Source organism: Barbus barbus, assembly GCF_936440315.1.
Source record: "Barbus barbus genome assembly, chromosome: 18".
NCBI lineage: Eukaryota > Metazoa > Chordata > Actinopteri > Cypriniformes > Cyprinidae > Barbus > Barbus barbus.
In genome coordinates, this window is record NC_136746.1 from 27,613,210 (window position 1) to 27,635,541 (window position 22,332).

At 36.4% G+C, this 22,332-nt stretch overlaps 1 protein-coding gene across 7 annotated transcripts in view; it reads right to left on the reverse strand.

Moving 5' to 3' along the window:
- LOC306884609 (arginyl-tRNA--protein transferase 1-like) overlaps positions 1-22,332 on the reverse strand; it is a 129,675-nt gene that overhangs the window by 38,263 nt on the left and 69,080 nt on the right. For all 7 annotated transcript variants that reach the window (XM_079440616.1, XM_079440617.1, XM_079440615.1 and 4 more), the window contains 3 exons: positions 17,351-17,383; positions 8,527-8,708; positions 5,327-5,426 (listed from right to left, as the gene is read on the reverse strand). In XM_079440616.1, the coding sequence (XP_079296742.1) occupies positions 5,327-5,426; positions 8,527-8,708; positions 17,351-17,383 (315 nt within the window). The remainder of the gene's footprint in view (positions 1-5,326; positions 5,427-8,526; positions 8,709-17,350; positions 17,384-22,332) is intronic.

The following is a 22,332-nucleotide window of genomic DNA, read 5'->3' on the forward strand; positions in this document are numbered from 1 at the left end:
AATATTCATACATTTATAAATATAAATATTCTTAAGACTGTTTTTGCCCAAACAATGGAAGTAAATAGGGTCCAAAACAACACTGAACCCCATTAACTTTCATTGCACTGACCAAAAAAGAAAAACTCCTGCTGTGACATTATTCAAAATGGAAATGATGACAATTTTCATTTTTTGGGTGAACCATTCCTATAATAACCTCAAGTTCTCAATGAGGTGACAAGACTTGAAGTTATTATTTATTCTGTTATATATTGCACTGTGACATTTTGGAACACACTGACACGTGAAATCAAACGTGTGCAGCTAGAAACGTTTACATTCATGTATTTGTGCAAAGTGTGTTTGAGGCCTAACGTTCAAATAAATCTGACTGTCCTTATATCTCTTATGCAACAATTTTACACATAAACATGTATGGACTCCAGCACATAATGTAAACTCTGCACACAGTTGGCGTGCTTTGCCAATAGACACAGTGGAGGTACATAGTGTTCCCTGGCTGAAAAGAAGTGAGCCGCACTAATGCGATGGAAATGAGCTCTAAGCAGCGCGGAGCATGAGAGCTCAGGGGCTCTGAGGAGACACAGCGGGTGCTGAGCTCTTAGCAGAAGTGCAGGGGGTCATTCTGAAACAACACACTGAGATGGATTTCAACAAGACATTCCAGGACGGCCACAATAATACCATATGCCTTCGTGTTAAAGGAATTATGGAAAATTCTCTCATCATTTACTCTCCCTCATGTCTTTCCAAACCCTTCCGCAAAATACAAAAAGAGAATTTAAAGACTTTTCCATGCTCTTTTGCAATTATAATTAATGGGGACAAGGGCTTTTAAGCTTCAAAAAGATGCAAAAAGATCATAAAAGCAGTTTACATAACTCTTCTGTTGTCATACGATCACTTGTGTGTGAGAAACAGATCCAAATTTAAGACATTGGTAACTGAAAATCCGCCCTAGATTTCCTTGGTATGTTTTATGAGAGAAGATTAATGAACAAATCACTCTTTTCATTGTTCATTCAATGATTCAATTATGAATTGGATTGATTTGTTTGTCATTTAACTCATTAGCTACATTTATATGCACCCAAATAATCCATTTGATAATCAGATTGATGCCTCGATCAGACTTAAATACCTTCGTGCAAACACCTTAAATCGCTCTGATTTTTATGTGAACTGCTGGATTTGAAAAGGTGGGTTCTGGATGTAGGTGAGAAACGGACAACCTTCTAACCCCAGACTAATCTCTCAGTGCACAATGGCAGGAGGTGAATGAGAGGGGTGAGTGGCACTCATCCTGTGATGTGAGAGCTGCGCTGGGAGAGATTACCCATACAGAAGAGCGAGAGCTGGGCTCCAACCGAGCTCTATTCACTATTACACATGCACAGCTCTGCAGAAACGGGCTCCACGGAGAGCGCTCAACAAAGATAGAGACAGAAAGACAGATGCACAAACAACTTCCAGGACGGCAGATACAGCCTGAGGTTGAAAGTTTTAGTAGACTAACACGATGCAGTGCAGAGAAAGTGAATTAAAATACCCAGCGGCTTTACGCTCACTGCCGCATTGCAGAGATGCTCAAAGCTTTGAGATGAGGAAATCATGTCATGGTTTCTAATAGACTGCAGCACTGATACGAAAACAATCAATATCAAAGCTGTGATAAAAGACAATGGAACATTCTACTAAACAGGTTCCATTTGTGTAACTCTTAAATATACATTTATGTATCACAATGAAATCTTATTTTTTAAAGAGTACTTTAAAGGAAATTAACTATTAAATAAATAAAAAAGGCATAATGAAATTTTCAGCCTATACATGTTTATTGAATATATAGGTTAAAATGTCTAGAAATATCATATTAAAATGTCAACCATGCTACATTTCTGAAGGCATAATTAACATTATAGATGTATTATTAACTCTCTGGGCCTCTTCGGTCACTTATGATAATAACATTTTAAAAATATATTTTTTTGCTTCATCGGAATGAGATGAGTTGTCACATTAGCTATGTGAACCAAAAAAATTAAAAATAAATAAAAAAAACACATGAATATGAAAAAAATCATTGACATGATTCAGATGTGTTATAGGGTCGAAACATAAAAAGTAACACTTGGTACCTTCATGGTCAAAAACGACCGACATAGGAAATTAATGGGGTGAAAAAAATTGGTTTCATCAGAATGAAATGAAAGTTGGTCCCTTTTGTGTAAAAAAAAGAAAAAAAACATGGATAATAATTCAGATACCTTGTAGAACACCTGGTACTTTCACGATCAAAACTGACCGACATAGGAAATGAATGGGAAACACACACAAAAAAACAATTATGGAAAAAATGTATAAACACTGCATAGTATCATAAAATCTCCCCAAAATTCTAAATAATAATCAACCAAAACTACTATTGAACAAAACTATATTAGACCGATTTTAGATTCTAAGGCTTCGGTACCTTTTGACTGTGAAGGTACCAAGTCTGCTCAGAGTGTTAACTTAAGGTGCCACAATGCAATTGAATACATATTATTTGTTTAACAAAAACACTTACAAAAAAATGTAATCTTAATAAAATGTACCATATTAACTGGAAAAAGCACCCGTTTCATAGAATGGTGCTAAAATGCAAATAAAAAGATAGATGAACAACACATGTAAAAGAATAACTGAGCTGAGCTCCAATGTGAAAAACTGATCAATGGTTGCATCCAAGACTTTTTAAAAAATGTCCAAAGATTTTTCATAATTGGAATTGGGGCTGTCAAGTTCCAAAAATGATCATAAAAATGATCCATATGATTTGTTTGCTATATTGTGAAGACATACAATAACTTTATGCAAAAAAAAAAAGAAACAGTAGAAATAGTGCTCTGAAATGTCAAATTCAAATATGCTGCATCAAGACATGTCATGCCAGGTTTTATTGATGACTAGAAACTTGGTGCTGTATGTCTTGTGGAGCAATTTTTTTATTAAACATAAGCATGAATGAGATTTCAGAGCAATGAATGGGTAAATGACAGAATCATAATTTTTAGGTGCACTATTCCTTTAAGGAGAGGAATGTTTAAATAAAGATTAGGGCCATCTACTATCAGGTGACACCGTGAACTACAGTAGCTCTGACCTCTTCCTCAACCACTAATAGCGTCTACAGACGCATATATTCCCTCTTCCTCGCCGTCAGCTCTGGGCCAGTCCGTCACTTTTATTTACATTCTTGTTCTCTCTCACCATCTCGGTTCATCGTATATGAATCAGCTGTTCAGATGCCCAGCATCTCCCTCGTCTCGGTCAAACGACGGCCAACATATTTGCTTTACGCTCTGCCTCACCTGTGCAAGCACTTACACAGAGTTCCCGCTGGACCGCTTTACCGTCGTCCTCCGGCCCAGCTTCAACACGGCTCCAAGTCCCTTGTTCGCAAAAGATGCTGAAAACCAACTACAAGCCAAGAGTGAGGCTGCGGAACACGTCGCAGGAACAGCTAACAGTGTCAGAAACTCAATAAGCTACACAACAGAGCCAAATCTGGAAACATACCTCCACATTTTCCGTGGCCTGTCCGCACCACGAGGCTTAAGGGCTGAAAAGCAGGCATGCGATTGCGATATTGAGATAGTGCTGATGAATTTTGCAGGTCAGTCTGATGCCGAGTTCACTGCAAGTCAAATATATTTGCTTTCCACATTTCAGAGTAGTTTTAAAATAGTCCAAATGCTCCAGTAAAATCTAGGAACATTTAGTGTTGCCATATGATCTGGGGTTGGCAATGCTAACATTATGTAATTGAAAAAACAAACATGACAAGCTAAAATAAAAAGCGGCCTGGTGAGTGAACTTAAATGTATGTGCTTGGATTTATACCATAATAAATATTAAATAATGTGTTTTATAATTATAATAATACAAATGAAGAAACAAATTAAAGAATTTAATTTTTAAAGAATTAAAAAAAAAAAAAACTCTGATTACCACAGGAAAAAAAAAAAAAAAAAAAATGTCTGTTGCTTCTTTTATAATGTGTAAAACAAATGAAAAAAAAATGCTTTTAATTCAGATGCTTAAAAATGCTTGTGGTTGCCAATCCACTTTAACTGAACTTTTATCACCAATGCAAGTCCTCAAAAATGAAGAAGAAAGAAAATGAAGACTTGTTGAAGGTGTGCAACTGCTGTATGACTTGCTAAACACAAATTAATAAATTAATCTGATGTTGTGAACCAGATAAACTGATGCATAACACCTCTTGTAAGACATTCTAAGATACATAACTACACAAGAAATGAGTTTCAAAGAAAAGACCGAGAAAGAAAGAGACTCACTCCTCTCCAGTTATTGTCATCTAAAAATAAATACTCTTTAAATATGCTTGTTAACTGAATTAAAGCTTGAATATCAAATTAAGTATTAATATTAGATGAAAACCTTAAACTTAAAAAGTAGTAAACGAATAAATGGGTTTGCCTTGACAACTAACTGAAATAAGCATTAAAATTAAAGTAAAATATTTAAAGATATTAAAAATGCTGAATTGGAGGATTTAAAAATCTAAATGAAAATCTAAAAGTAAAAGCTAATTTAAAAAAAGTCCATCTACTCCTATACTGTATCTATCATCTCACGGGTCTAATTAAGGGAGGAGGAAGAGATATTTCCTGTGGCGGAGGCAGGTTTCCAGAAGTGTGGCACTGCGATCGCTCCAGGGTGGGTCAATGGGGAGCAGTAATGAGAAAAACAGATCACAGCGGCAACCGAGCGGAGAGGTGTGATGCTGGCGGGCGACAGACGATTAACACCTTTAACAGGTGTCTACTTCAACTCCAAAACAAAATGCCACCCTGTTGATTACACAACCACTGTGGCCTGCCTCTTGCCCAGCAGTGTGATAGAGAGGATACATGCATATAAAAGATTCAAGAAAGCGCATACTTTTCCCCGTTGGAATGACTTGTTTTGATGCATATTGTTTTACTCTTCACCAAAGTGCAGTGGATGTAAAGTTTTTGAAAGCAGTACAATTTATCTTAAACTTCACTTTAGAAGTGTACCAGAAGATTTATTTCGTAGATGCACAAAATAAAGGTGCATTTTGCTGGATGATACTACAGTGGTGGTGGACTCCATACTGCCACCTAACTATGTGGATGCAGCCTGATGACACAAAAGCAAAAGCTTTCATTTCTTTCGGTGCATGTTCAATATGACATTGCAGTACATAAGCGTCCGGGTAGGTTAGATTACACTGATCAGTGCAAACAGAAGGTGAACAGAAATTAAGGTTGATGTTGGATCAGAGACGTACCTTATATCGCATCTTGGGACACGAATGGACGTAGAAGCCCAGATAGTAGTAGGCGAGTTTGGGCGACTGCTGCTGCAACTGCCTGGTGAAGGCAATCTCCCTGCAGAGAGAACCAGAGCAGAAATAATGCTTTACAGGCATATGGGTCATGCTATGAAACCAGATTGTCCAGTTAGTTTGACATTACTAGCTTTGAGCTCAAAGTCATGAAACTGCATGGTGCTCCTTACAAAGAGAACTGATTTAAAGCTACAAATATCCACTGTTCAATTCTCAGTTGTCTTAGTGATGAAATCAAGGTAACAACGTTGAAATGTTTAGAACGACTGGTAAAATAAGACATTCACTTACTCTTGCAGAGTTTATCCATGTAGTTTGACAGATTTCTTTCCATTTATGTAATATTTTATGTGACTTTTATGGAACACGAAAGAAGATATTTTACAAAATGTCCAAAAAGCTCTTTTTCATAATGGGGATTTGTGCTGTCAAGCTCTAAAAACTACAACAACAAGAAAAAAGTAGCATAAAAGTGATCCGTATGACTTGTTTTGCTATATTCTGAAGAAATACAATATCTTTGTGCAAGAAAAGACGGAAAAAATACTTCTTTGAAATCTCATTAAATTCAAATATTCTGCATCAAGACATGTCATGTGTAATATTAAAGGGATTTTTTTAAAGATATAACACTTAACTTAGGGAAAAAGAGCAATTGACAATGAAACTGGTTTATTCAGTTTTTTAAAAATAACTATAAAACTTTATAACTATTATCGGTTCATAATTATACTATTATGATGTGTATAATTAGGATATGATGCATAAAGTAGATAAAACATCACCAGACTTGCTGCATATGGACCAGATCAACTGTTTCCCTCATAAACAGCCATTTAAATGTGTATCTGGAAGTGCAGAAAAGAGGAAGGGGAGGAGAAAAACAAAAGGGAGCTGAGAAAATAAAAACAGGAGGAAAAATAGAGGAGATTTATACTTCCTTCTGCGAGCAATCAATGAGCTCCCGCTCTCTCTCTCTCTCTCTTTTCAGTTCTCGCTTTATTCCCTGCACAAACACGTTTCTCTTTTCCATAAATCCTGCTCTTTCTTCTCTCTTCTTCAGCATTTTGTACACCTCGTACTCTGTCTTCACAAAAATTAGAGGGGGAAATCTTTTTTTTTTTTCTTGCGGGAAAAGGAGAGGAAGATAGAGAGAAGCCAAAGCAAAATAAAAGTGGATGAAAATGAAAGAGAAAAATAGCTAGGAAAAAGGAGCGACGACAAACAGCGAGGTGCTGGAAGGTCATGGGGTCGCTGCCAGGTTCCCGGGTTCCCATCCCCTGGTGACAAAGCCTGGCTCTCCATGAATGAGAGACGGATAAGAAGAGGCTGTGGAACCCATTCACAAAAAAAGATGGAGAAAGAAAGAGGGACAGAAAGAAAGGGCAGCCCCCTCCCTCCTCGATTCGAACCCCAGTCCCCACCCGCTCGGCGCTGGCAGCAGTTTGAAGCCTCCATTATCTCCTCTTCAGTGCTCTGACACCCCTACACAAGCCAATTATGCCACAGCGCTCACCACGGACAAGACGCCTGCTTAATATTAATGTCTCACACACACACACACACACACACACACACACCCAGAGCTGGAGATGTGAGGACCATATTTCCTGAGTCCACATAACACAGTGTCTAACTATTATAGGAGATGTAAACAAAACAGCAGTCAATGAAACAATACAACATGCACGTGGGTAAAGTTTTTCAAAACAGTAAATGTAGTTTATTAAAAAAAAAGTGTTTTTTTGAAGAAAGTTTAAAAATATTTTTATTGAACAACAAGAAAAATATGCTAATTAACATATTTCAAGAACATGTCATAATATTTCATGGGTCATATTTCAAACCAAAATAAAAATTGAAATAAATTAATTTAAAATATATATATTTAGTTTAAAATTAAAGGAAAGCTACTTTACGACCATTAAAGGTATTTATATTATGACAATTAAGCACATTTTCTACACAAATTCTTAACCATATGCAATAAAAAAGTATTTGCACATTATGATAGTATTTGTTATAAATTATGAAAAATTATATAATATAAAGTTTATGAAATTATATAATAAATATTGTCTATAAATTTTTCCATTATTACTAAAAAGGAATTGCAAATAAATAATAAAAAAAATTAAATAACATACGGTAAAATGTTTAGACAATGTTACAAATATAAAAAAAAATCTAAATATCCTCCATTTAATTTATGCTAAATATACTTTGTTTTATTAACCCTTTTTTAGGGGTAAAATATGACAAGGGTAATTTTGAATGAGATTTACTTAAAGATTTCTACAGAGTGAACAGTGTAAATTAATTTTCAGCACGTTTAGGACTCGGAGGAAACTCATTTGGTTTATCTTTGCTGGCCATTCATCATTATTTTAACCATCCAGCGCAGCATGGAGACACATTGCTGAACAGTGTCACATCCTGCGCTCAGACAGTGTCACTCAATCACACTGACACACAACAGCACAAAGACACTGACCCCGCGGCTGACACCAGCTGCTCTGGGCACAACAGAGCCCCGCGCACAATCTCCACTTCTTACTCGAGCCTTCTTTTTATTCTTCTGTCTGTGAAAAATGAGGCTCCCGAGGCCTCCATACTCCCAAAACTGAGTATAACACATACACACACACACACACACACACACACACACACACACATCCACCCACATCTGGCATCTCCTGTAACATGTAACCTAATCAGGTGAGCAGCCCATGTGAAATATTCACACACATATGTGAAAGACAAAGAAATACAGGCCTGTAACTGTGGGTGTGTATGGATGCGTTTTGAAAAGAACATGCTCTGAATTCTCTAATCGACCAGCACAACCACTGAAAACTTATAGGAAAACATATTCAGGAGACAAGATGTGCACTAGGAGGAGACCCAGGAGGGATTCCTGCGCTGTTCATCTGCAGCATTAATGCTGTTAATCTTTTGTTGGGAGGTAGTGTAGCCTAGTGGTTAAAGGTTTAGGCTGGTAACCAAAAGGCTTAGGCTCAAACTAGTTTCAGTTTCAGATGTCCGAACAGATTCACATTAACTGTCAACTAAATGATCAGTTAAATGTTTTCACCTGAAAAGCTCAAAGATTAGTCGGAATTTGTGATTGGCTGACCAACCTGAGAGCAGAGTAGGTGCCTAATGAGAGCGAGGAGAAGTCGGGGTGGTAGTAGAGGTACACAGACGACACACAGGAGGGCAGGATGTCCAGAACTCCTACGGCTACTATCCTGCCATCCAACCAATACTGCTGATGGAACGAGCCATAGCCCACATCTGGACCATCAGGAGCGGTCTCAGCCTGGAGAAGATGAGCGAAAGAAAGAGAGAACATTATTATTAGAAATGTAATTAAATGTATTTATTTGTAGGCTTTTGCCTCTTTTCATTGGATGAGAGTGAAAGGAATTTACTGGGGACTGAAAGTGAGAAGCAGGAAATTCTGCTGGTCAGATTCAAGCATACATTACTCACATGATATTTATAAGTGGAAAAAAGAATATATATATATATATATATATATATATATATATATATATATATATATATATATATATATATATATATATATATATATATATATATATATATATATATTCATTAAAAAATGTGAAAGATTATTATAATGTAAAATAATGGTCTACTATTTTAATAGATTTTAAAACGTAATTTATTCCTGTGATGCAAAGCTGAATTTCCAGCATCATTTCTCCAGTCTTCAGTGTTACATTATCCTTCAGAAATCATTCCAATATGCTAATTTCTGATTATTATCAATGCTGAAAACAGTTGTGCTGCTTGTTTTTCTGGAAACAGTGATACATTTAAAAATAGAAAGTTCAAAAGAGCAGCATTTATTTGAATTAGGAATCTTTTGTTACATTATAAATGTCTATACTGTCCATTTTGATTCATTTAATGCATTCATTTAATGCTTGCAGAATAAAATTACTTGCATCCTTCAACTGTTGTTCAACTAACAACCAATGAACAAATTTAATATTGATTACATCATTTGGACAACTCATACTTTGAAGCTGGGAACAGCAAAAACAAACACTGGTGAATTGTACAAATGTTTATCAAAATGGTTTGACTTAGCTGTAATATATCAAATAAAGGGCATACTAGAAGGGAGCAGCTTTTTAGTCATCATGAAACATCCCAATTTTATCCATAATGAGAAACAGAATATTCAACTGGAAAAACACATGAAGGGTGGGGCTTGTTTTTATGCATCAGGATTTGATTGGAGGGTGAAAATGGTTGGAGGGGAGGGGCTGAAAAACTTTTTACATTTTGACATTTTATTGACAAACTTTTTTGTGTATGTACTGATGAACTGTGGAAAATTAGACCAGGAACAGTCAGTTTTGATCTAATTTCAACTTTAATTTGAATTTCCAAATTTCTGACTTTTTGAATTTCCAATATTGCAAAGCAAATAAATTAAAATGACTGAAAAAGTTATGAAATATGTTCCTGTGTGTGATCCTGTGTGTGATCTGAGTCGATCAATGCTCAGACAATTTGAAAGTCTGTGCTTGCAAAGGAACACAGGGTGTACAGTAGCTTGCTAATAATTCCCACATGTGGGCTGAGAGCGGAGGTGTGTGTGTTTGTGGAGTGAAAAGTCCATGCCAGACACACACAATCTATGAGAGGCGATTTAATAAAAATCCTTGCATGAACAACATCAATGTCCACACTGAAAGGCTGTGCAGGAGGGACCGAGGGGACATTTTCACCCTCTGCGTAAATGTGTGTGTAAATCAGTGAGTCGAACCACAAAAAAAACAACTACAACTACTGTGGTGTCTGAAGATAAAAGCCCACATTCCTTCATGCGACATGAATGCACTCGTGTATGAATATGTGTCTCCTGTTTTGGACGGCCGTAAAACCCCAAACCGTTACCTGCCCGAGATCGTATTTCCCACTCAAACCTTCACGCTGCCTTTTTTCAATCAAGAGGTTTATCGAGGAGGGCGCTTTATTCACCCTAGTCCACCAACGAGACTTCAAACGTCTCGGCGGGAGGGGGCCTACGCAGCCGTAGCCGTAACGGGATCTCTCCGCGGCCCCCTCGGCCCATCTGGGTCCAGTTAGCCCTGCAGTAAGGCAGCTCGTTATCACAACACCAGGGGAGTCAATCCGTTCAGTATGAGATTCTTTAGACGCTGCCGTGCCACGGTCACTCACCTCCAAATTAAAACCAACACAGAAACATCACAAACGCCACTCACAGTGTTCAAACCTACACAGTAAAAAATGTGTCATTTTAACGGTAAAAGGCTGTAAAAACCTGTTAATTAGTTAATGGTAAGGTCCCTTACTATATATGGTGAAAAATCGTCCTCTAAAGGAAAATTTCCCTGACAGTGACAGAATATTACAGATTTACGTGTTTTCACTGGTGTACGGCAGGAGAAGCTATTAAGCATTTTCTGAAAGAGTATTAAAGGGGTAGTTTATCAGCTTTTTTGAAGGCATGTTTGTGTTTATGGGGTGCAGTGTAATGTGTTCATGCTTTGTTTAAAAAAAAAAAATTGTAACATTTTACCTTTATTCTAGATCAATGTTTCTGTTCTCGTCAAAACGGTCTATTGTGTTTCTGAATCTATGAAGCCCCTCCCTCAGAAATACGCAATCGGGCTCAGATTGGTTAGCTGGCCCAGTGTGTTGTGATTCGCTAACCGCCTAGTGCACATTACACCCTCTTACCATTATGGTAGTTGCATGTTCCCAGGGGTAGGGTTTGTGTAAACATCAGGGTTAGTGATGTCACAAACCCGGGAAGAAGCTCACTGTAGTCCCTACCAGCCTTTTTTGTAGTCCTTAAACAGCGATTTCTTTAAAAGAAAATATTTCACTTTGCATTGAACTTTGAGCGTCGTAACTTTGTAGACATTGTTTATGCTCTGACAGCAACATTACACACTAACTAAAGTTAAAAAAAAGTGAAATCATGATCAACCACCCCTTTAAGTCTTTGGATCAACAGCGAGGAAGAAGCAGAAACAAGCGACTGCATATGTAAGCAGATGCATATGCAAAATAATGCGATCATCAAACATTAAACAGGAAGTGGAAGCGGTATAGGACTGTGCAAGCTTTGGATGTGTTAGAAGCGATCTATTCCATCTATGTTTTGATCATCATCCAGAATCCGACTAAAATCCGATTTTCTCAGCTTTTTGTTAAAAGTGTTGCTTTTTTCATGAAACTTACCCACATTCAAGTGTTTGCAAAACAAATGGCATGAAACTAGACTTTTTTCTGTTCTGTTTTGACATTGCATGGTCAGATATTCGTACGACTAAATATTCTGGGTGCCATTAAACTTTTGTGAAAATGATCAAAAATGCCGGTTTGTAATGCAAACCATTTTAAAGTTTACTGCACTTTTTTATTCTTCTAGTTATTTTCTTTGGCTAATGAATCGGAAGTCTTGTACATTCACAGAAAATAGATTGATTTTGCATTGCAAAATAAGGTGGATATAGAGATTTTATCGTAGAATACTGTTAAATGCACATATTTTGGAAGTAAAATGAATAGCGATTGTATACTTTACAGAGAAAAGCCATAAACTGACATTCCCACAATTCCCTGCGTGACAATATACATTTAATATTTATTCGAAATAACTATGTAGTTCAATCCTGTAAAACCTAGCATCCTTCAAAGTATAAACTTTGCTCGGTTCACAACATCCCTAGAGAGGTGTTACAGTAAACCCCTCATTTCCCCCAGGAGGAGCAAATTCCATATGTATAGGTTAGATATTTTCATTCAGAGTGCTTGTCAATCGGGTTGGCGGTTTAAACTAGCTGTCAGTATTAAGTACACACAGCCGCTCAAGATGAAGGTGCTTTCATAGCGCGGCAAGCTGCGATGATTAAGGTGAAACGGAGAGCCCCTTCTCAATCTGCATTTTGGCACCACATGTGCCGGGCCCCGTTTCTGTCAGAACCAGACCAGACTCAAATCCAACGCCCGTCATCCTAACTTACCCTCCGGCAGCGGAGAGCTGCTAAAAGAACGTTAAGCTCTCAGCACCATCTGACAGATGCCCATCTTTCATCCATAATGATCTGACGGTATGTTCTAGATTGTGTTTTCGCTCTGTTTTAATGAAAGGCAGCCCCAGCAGAAGTATTTCACGGTAAAAGTCTGAAGCATGTTTACGCAGCCATGACCTAAATGCGGGAAATGGCGTCACCTTGACCCCGGGATCACCTCGCCGGACAGCCTAATGACTCTTTGTGCCACTGTGAAAGCAAGCAAAACACACAGATGAAGCCAACAATAAAGGCAGGGGCCCAAATCACAAGCATATGGTGCCCTGTGTCGCTGTTTGTTTGGCCAGCTTTCTGTAGTGTGTAGTGGCGTGCTAAGCGTCCGCTTGCAGTCGGTAGAGGGGATGGCAGCAGGCTGTTTGTCGTTGTTAACATTCCTGTTTTATTAACAATACAGTGGCTCTTCTATGTCGTAGAAATTATAAGAGAGGTTTATACATGCAGGAAACAATCCAACCAGATTCTGTCATACAGGAGGCACACAAATACACTGATACATGTACAGTATCATAGTAGTATAGAACAAGAAGTGATCACTTGATATTACAAATGTACAAATTGTACAATTGTAGTAAACAGTGTGCGTGTAAAATTTATAATTATTTTCATATTATATATATATATATATATATATATATATATATATATATATATATATATATATATATATATATATATATAATAATATATTTACATATTACATATATTTACATATTTTTTACATGAATTAAAATACATGTATCCATGTTTTTATTATTTTAGTAAAAAAGCTTAGTTGTCAGAATATATAATTATATTACCCCATGCAACACTGAACTCTGATACTACGACCCCCCCCCCCCCCAGCTCCCCACATCCCCAGGACCTTCCACCCCCCCACGTTTTGTTTTATTTAAACTGGTTTGCACTCTATCTGCCATGTGCCTTATGCCACTTTATCTATCTCTTTCTTTATTTTTCTTCAATGTCCTCATTTGTATAGCTGTATAGTTGTATGTACATATGTTTAAACTGTATTTATCTGTATTTGAATGTGTTTAATGTTAACTGTATGCACCAAGGGTCTGAGAGTAACGCAATTTCAATTCTCTGTATGTATGTGCCGTACATGTGGAAGAATTGACAATAAAGCAGACTTGACGACTTGAAATGTGTGCATAAAATGTATAATTTACATATAAATCAAAATACATTTATTCTTGTTTTTATTATTTTAGTAAAAAAGTTTATATATAATTTTAGTATAAAAAAAAACGTTTATATATAATTTAGAAGTATATAAAAATTATTTTTATAATTATAAAAATATTTATTATAACTATAACAATACATATAAATTAAAATACATGTATTCATATTTTTAATATTTTATATGTATAAATTTAAAAATCTTTTAATGCACTAATATACTATATTAGTATATATAATGTGTATATTATATGTGTGTGTGTGTGTGTGTGTGTGTGTGTGTGTGTAAAATGTATAATTATAATAATTTATATATTTATAAATCAAAATCCATTTATTATTGTTCTTATTTGTTTGTCCATGTATGCAACTTATGAATATAAATACAAATGTTTGCACATTAAACATTAAAAACATTGAACATTAAAAAAAATGTTTAATACAACACTTAAAAACTTAAAGCACACGCGCACACACACAAACACAATTAATAATTTATTATCTATTAATTTATCATTTATTTCTATAATTTTACTTTTTTTTTTTTGCTCAATTCGATGTTAAATGATAACTTCTATTCACCTAAATTTCAACCCTATTTTGAAAACCACTGCTGTCATGAGTGGCCCAACATACCTGAATTCACCATATAGCATTAGTTAGACAGTTAGACAGACAACCACAATGTACACTGTAAGAAGCACTATCAGAATAAAACTGACTTGAGTATAGTACAATAGAAAATGAAATCCCCCATTTATTGACTACAGTGATTACTCCCACAGAGCATTGAATGTCAAAGAATTACACCTCAAACGCAGCCCTGGAGAGGCACTGGGAACGCCGCAGGACTCAAATGTTATTCGAGTCACACAGGCACTCTAAACACACAGCGCTCATTAGACGCAGTGTTCAGCGACGGCTCATTTAATGTGGAAACAGCAGCGCTCGATTACGGCTGCCATTTTTCTCAGAGTCGGCACTCACGGCTCCCTCTGCGCCACAGATGCAGTGCCTGTCCTGGATACAAGTAGACATGTGGAGCTCTGATTACATTATGGGGAAGTGTTTATTAATGCGCTAATGATTTCATTGTGCATGAGGCTATGTGCGAGACACAGACAGTTGAAGGCTAATTGCTATCGCTTGTCAAAACAGTCAATGGAATTCAAAATAAAGGAAAACTATGAGCTAAATGGTGTACGCCGAGTAAGTGTGTACATGCATGTGGAAAAAACAGGGTTTGAGGTCTATAAAACCTTGACGACTAATTACACAACAGTACTGTTAACAACCATTTCCCCTTAGGACAGACATTTCATGTCAATAAAAAGACATTTAAAAAAGCCAAGCAGAAACAGACATACAAATGCAACACAGGCGTGCATCAGGAGAAGGGCATCTCGGTGACGCAAAACACACTGCCACACACGCCATGTCACACACACGTGAACAAACACACACATACCTAGATAAACACAACCATGTGAAGGAGTCTAATACACGCTAATGGCAAATCCACAATTACGTCCGTTTACGTTTGACTTTGCAGGCGAAGTTCAAATAGTGTTATTGTTCACGCATCTTTAAGTGAGCGGATAAGCCACAAGCGCATACGGCTCTGCACCTGATGCCAATTGCCCATTTAAGATTTCTGCACGCAGAATCCTAGTTTATCTCTGCATGAGTAAAAGTGTCCTGCTATAATAGTGTTATCTTTATATATTATAGTACTAATCAAATCATCTAATTTAAGCGTAATTTCTCAAGCTAAAATAGTTCAACTACACTACCAGATTAAGAAATGAATACTTTTTATTCAGCAAAAACACATTTAATCAGATCAGAAGTTACAGTAAAGACATTTATAATGTTACGAAAAATTCATATTTAAAATAAAAGCTGGTCTTTTGAATTTTCTATTCATCAAAGAATCCTGAAAAAAACAATGGTCACAGTTTTCACAGAATATAAAGCAGCTCAACTGTTTTCAACATGGGTAATAATAAGAAGTGTTTCTTGAGCAGCAAATCAGTATATTAGAATGATTTCTGAAGGATCATGTGACACTGAAGACTGGAGTAATGATGCTGGAAATTCAGTTTTGATCACAGAAATAAAATACATTTTAAAATATATTACAATACAAAACATTTCTTTTAAATTCTAATATTGTACTGTATTTTGATCAAATAAATGCAGCCTGAACAACAACAAACAAAAAATTTGCAAACAACAATCTAAAATGTATCAGTGAGCAGCATTGATGGAGCGCCTGGCTACCAGCCTCGACGAGGTGATAAAAGCATGTTTCCTATAAATGCTAGCAAGCTTCATTAGCACGAAGGGGGAGGCAGAGTGCACGTTTCCCTCCATATTCTCCTCCATTAAAATTTTTTGGAAAGTTAAATAAAAAGGCTTACAAGCCACCTGTAACTTAAAATACACGGCTGTACCCCAATAGGTTTACCCCAGAGATGAATGTGACTGAATGGTGGTGCGCATCTATTTAAGGACCAAATGCAATCTGCAAATACTAAAATAGTCTTACCATGGCGATAAAAATGGAATGTGGGTACAAGTGTTATTATTGTTAACTCAGATCATTCTAATTTGTATAATTATTTCACATTACTATCAATTAAAAACTAATTTTGTTTATTAAAATAAGGCCTAAATAAAAAAAATTATAAGTAAAAAAAATTAATGGTAAAACTTTTAAATGTTGACTAGGCATCAACTGAAAGTTTATAATTACTAAAACTGAAATAAAAATAGAAATATAAAAAAATATATATATTAAAATAATTAAGTTATTAAAATTTACACTAACATTAAAATAGAAAATTGAAATATAAAAAAGGCCAATTCAAAATATTAATAAATACGCATACACAGATCTATATCTATATACACACACATATGCATACAATATATTCAACTACTTTTTTTTTATAAAAAAAGCAATACGATGTTTGACCTACTCCATTCAACCACATTTTACCATCCCAAACATCAACAAACGTTTGCCTGGCCACATTTGCTCTTTAATATCCCCTTCTGTTCCTCACTAATAAAGCAGCACAACAAGAGGATTGTTTAATGACGGCAGCTGGACATGACAGAGACACGATCATCTGTCAGGGACAATTTCACATCAGTCAACTCTTTGTTTTTGTCCTGTGTGTGTGGCCATGCTATGCTGCACAGAAATGTGGTTGGTCTGTACGACACATTAAACTTTTTCCATTGTTTCATGACAAACAAACAACCCAAGAATTACACTGCTACCCAGAGAGCTGTTTCCACATGTTGTTTGTCTCACTGCGGCTCTCCTATAGGCTGAGCAAAATTAACATTGTTACTCTTATGTGCCATTACCCTAAGGTTTTATATAAATATATGAAAGTACAATTTTGTATGAAGAGGTTCTGTGCAAAATCAGTTCTAAGCAATTATAATGATTGCCAATGGAAACTGCGTACTTTGAGCTCTTCAGCAGAACCAGAAGAAATGTAAGATTATGAACCGTATGGAACTACTGATGAAAATGATTGAATCATCTGCATTGAGACTACACTGGACCTGTGCAATTTCAAAAGGAAATCCTCTGAATTGGCTTACGTTTTACTGTACGTTTGAAATATATATATATATTTTTTTTTAAACTTACCTCTAAAGGAGAGTCACAGAGGAACCTCTTGAACTGTGAGGGGAAAGAGGCAGAAAAGAAATGTTATTTTACATGCATGTACATATAACAAAATACAAAAGATAGAGTTGGTGGGTAGTCTCATGAATAACAGCTGAGCACATTTGAGATGGCCATTTGCGTAATTTTATCAAACTTCACTCCTGTGGGTGTGCTGCATCACCAAATCCTCATTAGACAACCAATGCTTTACTGTATCTACAATACCTACACACAATCATACACACAGATCAATGAGAAAAGATTAATGCCAACATGTCTGCAAACAACATTTTGCAGTGTCGGGCTGGTCGCGATGCTCAAACAAACAGATCAATGCTTTAAATCTTCAACTGGACTTTCAAATGTTTTCATTTCTGATTTATCTAAGAGAGTTTAAAAAAACTTTGCTCTTTAACAACACACACAATTGCAACTTTTGTTATCACAGTGATGTAAGACATTTAATAATGTTTACTTAATTTCACAATAAGTAGCTGTTCGTTCATTAGTTTGTTTTGGCCGAAGCGAGGCGGCAGTAACTGGCTAGCATTGTGAAGAAAGAGAAAAGGCAAGATGTTTATTCAAGGCGGTTTAAATAACTTTATCTCTGCTAAAGCCTTTTTCTATGCTGTGATGGACTTTTTTTATTTTTTTATTGATGACTGGCAGATGATTTGGGTAGCGTGTTTCTGTTTAGATCAAAAATAAGGCATGTTAATAGGACACAAAACATGTTTGACAGCCATGAACAGGCACACAAGAGTGACTTGCATGCTGCATTACTCACATAAAGCTATGTCTCTGATGCTTATAATAGAAACTGAAAATTAATGACGTCAATCAAGCACCCCAGATAACATCAGAAATACAATATCAAATGTAGATTCTACTGCGTCTAGTATTTCAGCTTCATTCATCGCACCCAAAGAAAAGCTGCAGTGCTTTACAACTATAGGACAGGAAGAGCTAAATAAACTTATCAGTGCATCTAAACCAACAACATGTTTATTAGATCCTGTACCCACTAAACTACTGAAAGAGTTGTTACCTGTAGCAGAAGAACCGCTTCTCAATATTATTAACTCATCGTTATCTTTAGGTCACGTCCCAAAACCATTCAAGCTGGCGGTTATTAAGCCTCTTATTAAGAAACCACGACTAGATTCTAATGAACTGGCAAATTACAGACCCATTTCAAATCTTCCGTTTATGTCTAAAATTTTAGAAAAAGTTGTGTCTGCTCAATTGTGTTCCTACTTGCAAAAAAATTCTCTATGAATAATTTTAGTCAGGTGTCAGGCCTCACCATAGTACAGAAACTGCACTTGTTAAAATTACAAATGACTTGCTTCTTGCTTCAGACCAAGGCTGCATCTCATTGCTAGTATTACTTGATCTTAGTGCTGCGTTCGACACTATAGACCATGACACACTCCTAGATCGATTACAAAACTATACTGGTATTCAAGGGCAGGCTTTACGATGGTTTAGATCCTACCTGTCCGATCGCTACCACTTTGTTCATTTAAATGAGTCATCTCAGTTATCACCAGTAAAGTATGGAGTGCCACAAGGATCTGTCCTAGGTCCTCTACTATTTTCAATATACATGTTGCCCCTTGGTAATATTATTAGAAAATACGGGATTAGTTTTCATTGTTATGCTGATGATACTCAACTATATATCTCAACAAGACCAGATGAAACTTCTCAACTAAGCTAATCGATTGTGTAAAAAATATAAAAGATTGGATGACCAATAATTTCCTCCAATTAAATTCAGATAAGACAAAGAGATATTACTTATTGGACCAAAAAACAGTACACAGAATCTCTTGGATTACAATTTGCAACTAGACAGATGTACTGTTACGTCCTCTAAAGTCAAAAATCTGGGTGTTATATTAGACAGCAACTTGTCCTTTGAAAATCATATTTCCCATGTTACAAAAACAGCATTCTTCCATCTTAGAAACATTGCCAAGCTTCGAAACATGCTACCTGTTTCTGATGCAGAAAAGCTAGTTCATGCATTCATGACCTCTAGACTGGACTATTGTAATGCACTGCTAGGTGGTTGTCCTGCATCTTCAATAAACAAGCTATAGATAGTCCAAAATGCAGAGGCTACAGTTCTTACAGGTCAAGAAAATATGATCATATTACCCCAATTTTACAGTCTCTGCACTGGCTACCTATTAAGTTCCGTATCATTTACAAAATATTATTACTTGCCTATAAGGCCCTCAATGGTTTAGCTCCTGAGTACCTAACTCGTCTTCTACCACACTACAATCCAACCCGCTCTCTAAGGTCGCAAAACTCTGGACTTTTGGTAGTACCTAGGATGGCAAAGTCCACTAAAGGAGGTAGAGCTTTTTCACATTTGGCTCCCAAACTCTGGAATAGCCTTCCTGATAACGTTTGGTGTTCAGATACACTCTCTCTGTTTAAATCTAGATTAAAGACATCTCTTTAGCCAAGCATTCACATAATGCATCTTATAATCTTGTACTGCAGTTATATCTGATCAAATGCACATTATTATTATTCTTTAGCTTGGGTTGAACAAATCATTTTTGCTTAGATGGAACAGCAGCTACGCTAATTATGTCTCTATTTGTTTCTCTGTTGTTTAACATCCCATGGTAACTAGGAATTACAGAAGCTTCAGTCTGGATCCAACCCTTAAATGATCTGAGATGACCGAACACCTGAGAAAAGATGATGCCAACCCCTCAGAGGACCTCATGGATGCCAACGCTCAGACAACATACAAAATTACCAAATTTTGCCATAAGTTAAATATATTAAGGTTCTGCAATATATAAATATATTATGGAAACTTAATTTCCTGTAGAGCTGCTTTGCAACGATTTGTATCGTAAAAAGCGCTATACAAATAAACTTGAACCCCATCAATGTAACGAAAACCCTAATGTCTCAAATTCTCATCTTGTCTATCTACATGTTGCCAAAAAGCAACTAAAAAATAAGAAGCGTGAGACAAAACTGATCAGATCAAAGATTTTCATCCAAACATGCAAACCACAAACAGAAACGCATGGAAAAAGCCAGTCCATGATCATTGGCACTGCTTCGGTAGCATGTGTGTGTTGGCTGTTTTAGCTGGATGTCAATGCTGATCCACAGGCCTGTGATACTAACATACTCTGCTGTAATGGTGAAACATCATAAACCAATGAAAGAGAGAAAGAGAAGGGCAGTTTATACAAACTAAATGACAGTTCATCCACACTGAATCCATTAGACTTGAAGAAACCTTCAAATGAAGCTGCAGAACCCAGATCTTCATCAGAAAAAAACTGATAGAATTACATTTGGTTCCACGTAACAAACTCCCACAAATGCATATTTCATGCCCTCCATCTTTAATATACAGACACACACAAAGCAAGTCTGGTTGTAAGCTGGCAAAACCAGGCTCCTGTGGTTTAAAACACTGCAAAACAAGCATGAGCAGCTTCGCTTATTGGACAGCGAGAAGGTTGGAGAGAATTAGTCAGCAGTTATAAACTCCATATGATGATTTCTGCATCTGTGATGTTTAGAGAACTAACACCGTATGTGGGTTGGGAATTAAGAATAGTCCTAAATATACTACAACCAAACAATTTACGGTATTTGGTTCCGTTAAAAGTTCTTAAACGTATACGATTTTCAGAGAACTGTTTCTGTTATATATACACTCAAAGCTGTATGGCTTATAGCAACAACAGTCTTTTGCAATAAGGCTGAATTTGTTTACCTCTCTGGGTGGTTGTGAAAGAGAAACGTATTGTTAGGAAAGTGGAACTGAGAAAGATGGGGTATGAGAGAGGGATGCGGTGAGTCGCTCGGGGGGTACAAGCTGGCAAAGACTCGCTCCTGTTCTGCCAGGCACTCAACAGGGGGGTTTGTGGGTAACGGCTCTATGAGAGAGGGCAACAGAGACATGCATATTTCCAATAGTCTTCTTGCTGATCTCCTGGAGCCTGGCAGCCATGACCCTGCCTGGTTACTAACTTGGACTGGACAACATTAAGCTTCCCACACTCACATGCGGATTTACATTTTCATGCACAAAAGAAAGAAATGGAAAAAAATAAATAAAAAATAAATTAGGAAGAAAATAAAGAAAAAAGAATTTAAAAAAAGACAAAAAAAACAAGCAAGCAAACATAACAAAACAAAAGTAATAACTAAACCAAGTTTCTAACATCGCCAAGCCCTCTAATTTCTCAACCTCTCCCCTCCAACTTTTCAACATTCAATCAATTCCTGCTGGAAAAAAAGTCATGTTCTGCCCTATATTTTTTTCCTCCTTGAATATCTTAATGTTGAAAGAAAAACCTGTTATTTGTCAACTACCCATATCGTACACGACAAATGTTAAACACAAGCATTCGTGCTTCTTTCACCAGCGTCATTCTCTGCGTAGCCCTTGTTCACGTGTTGTTCTGAAACGCTCCAAAATGGCCTTTTGTGAAAGCAAAAAGGTGAACTCTGACCAAAAGTAGTAAGTGAAATGGCTCAGCAGGGATTTAAAGCTCTGCTAATCTGAAATTAGGCAGAACGTAGTGAACGTTAGGGATCGGCCCTTAACAGACCATGAAATCTACCGTTTAGATCAACCTACATTTCTCAGAGAGGTAATAAGGTAACACCATTCTTCATTTAACTAGTTAATGTTCTCCTACACTGAAAAATATATTCAAGTGAAAGTTAAGAAAAGAAAATGTCATGCATCATTTAACAGCAAATGCATATATTAACACTTAATATAGAAAATCTGAGACCTTTTATTAAAGATTATAGTCTTTGTAAAACCAGCTGGTGAGAACAAACATGAATGGATTTGTGTTCCTCCTCTCCTCCCCAGTACTACTCTGTAGAATTAGTTAATGTGTCATTAGGAAGAGTAAATAGTTTTAACAGGATTTGTTGTGCTGAAAATCTGT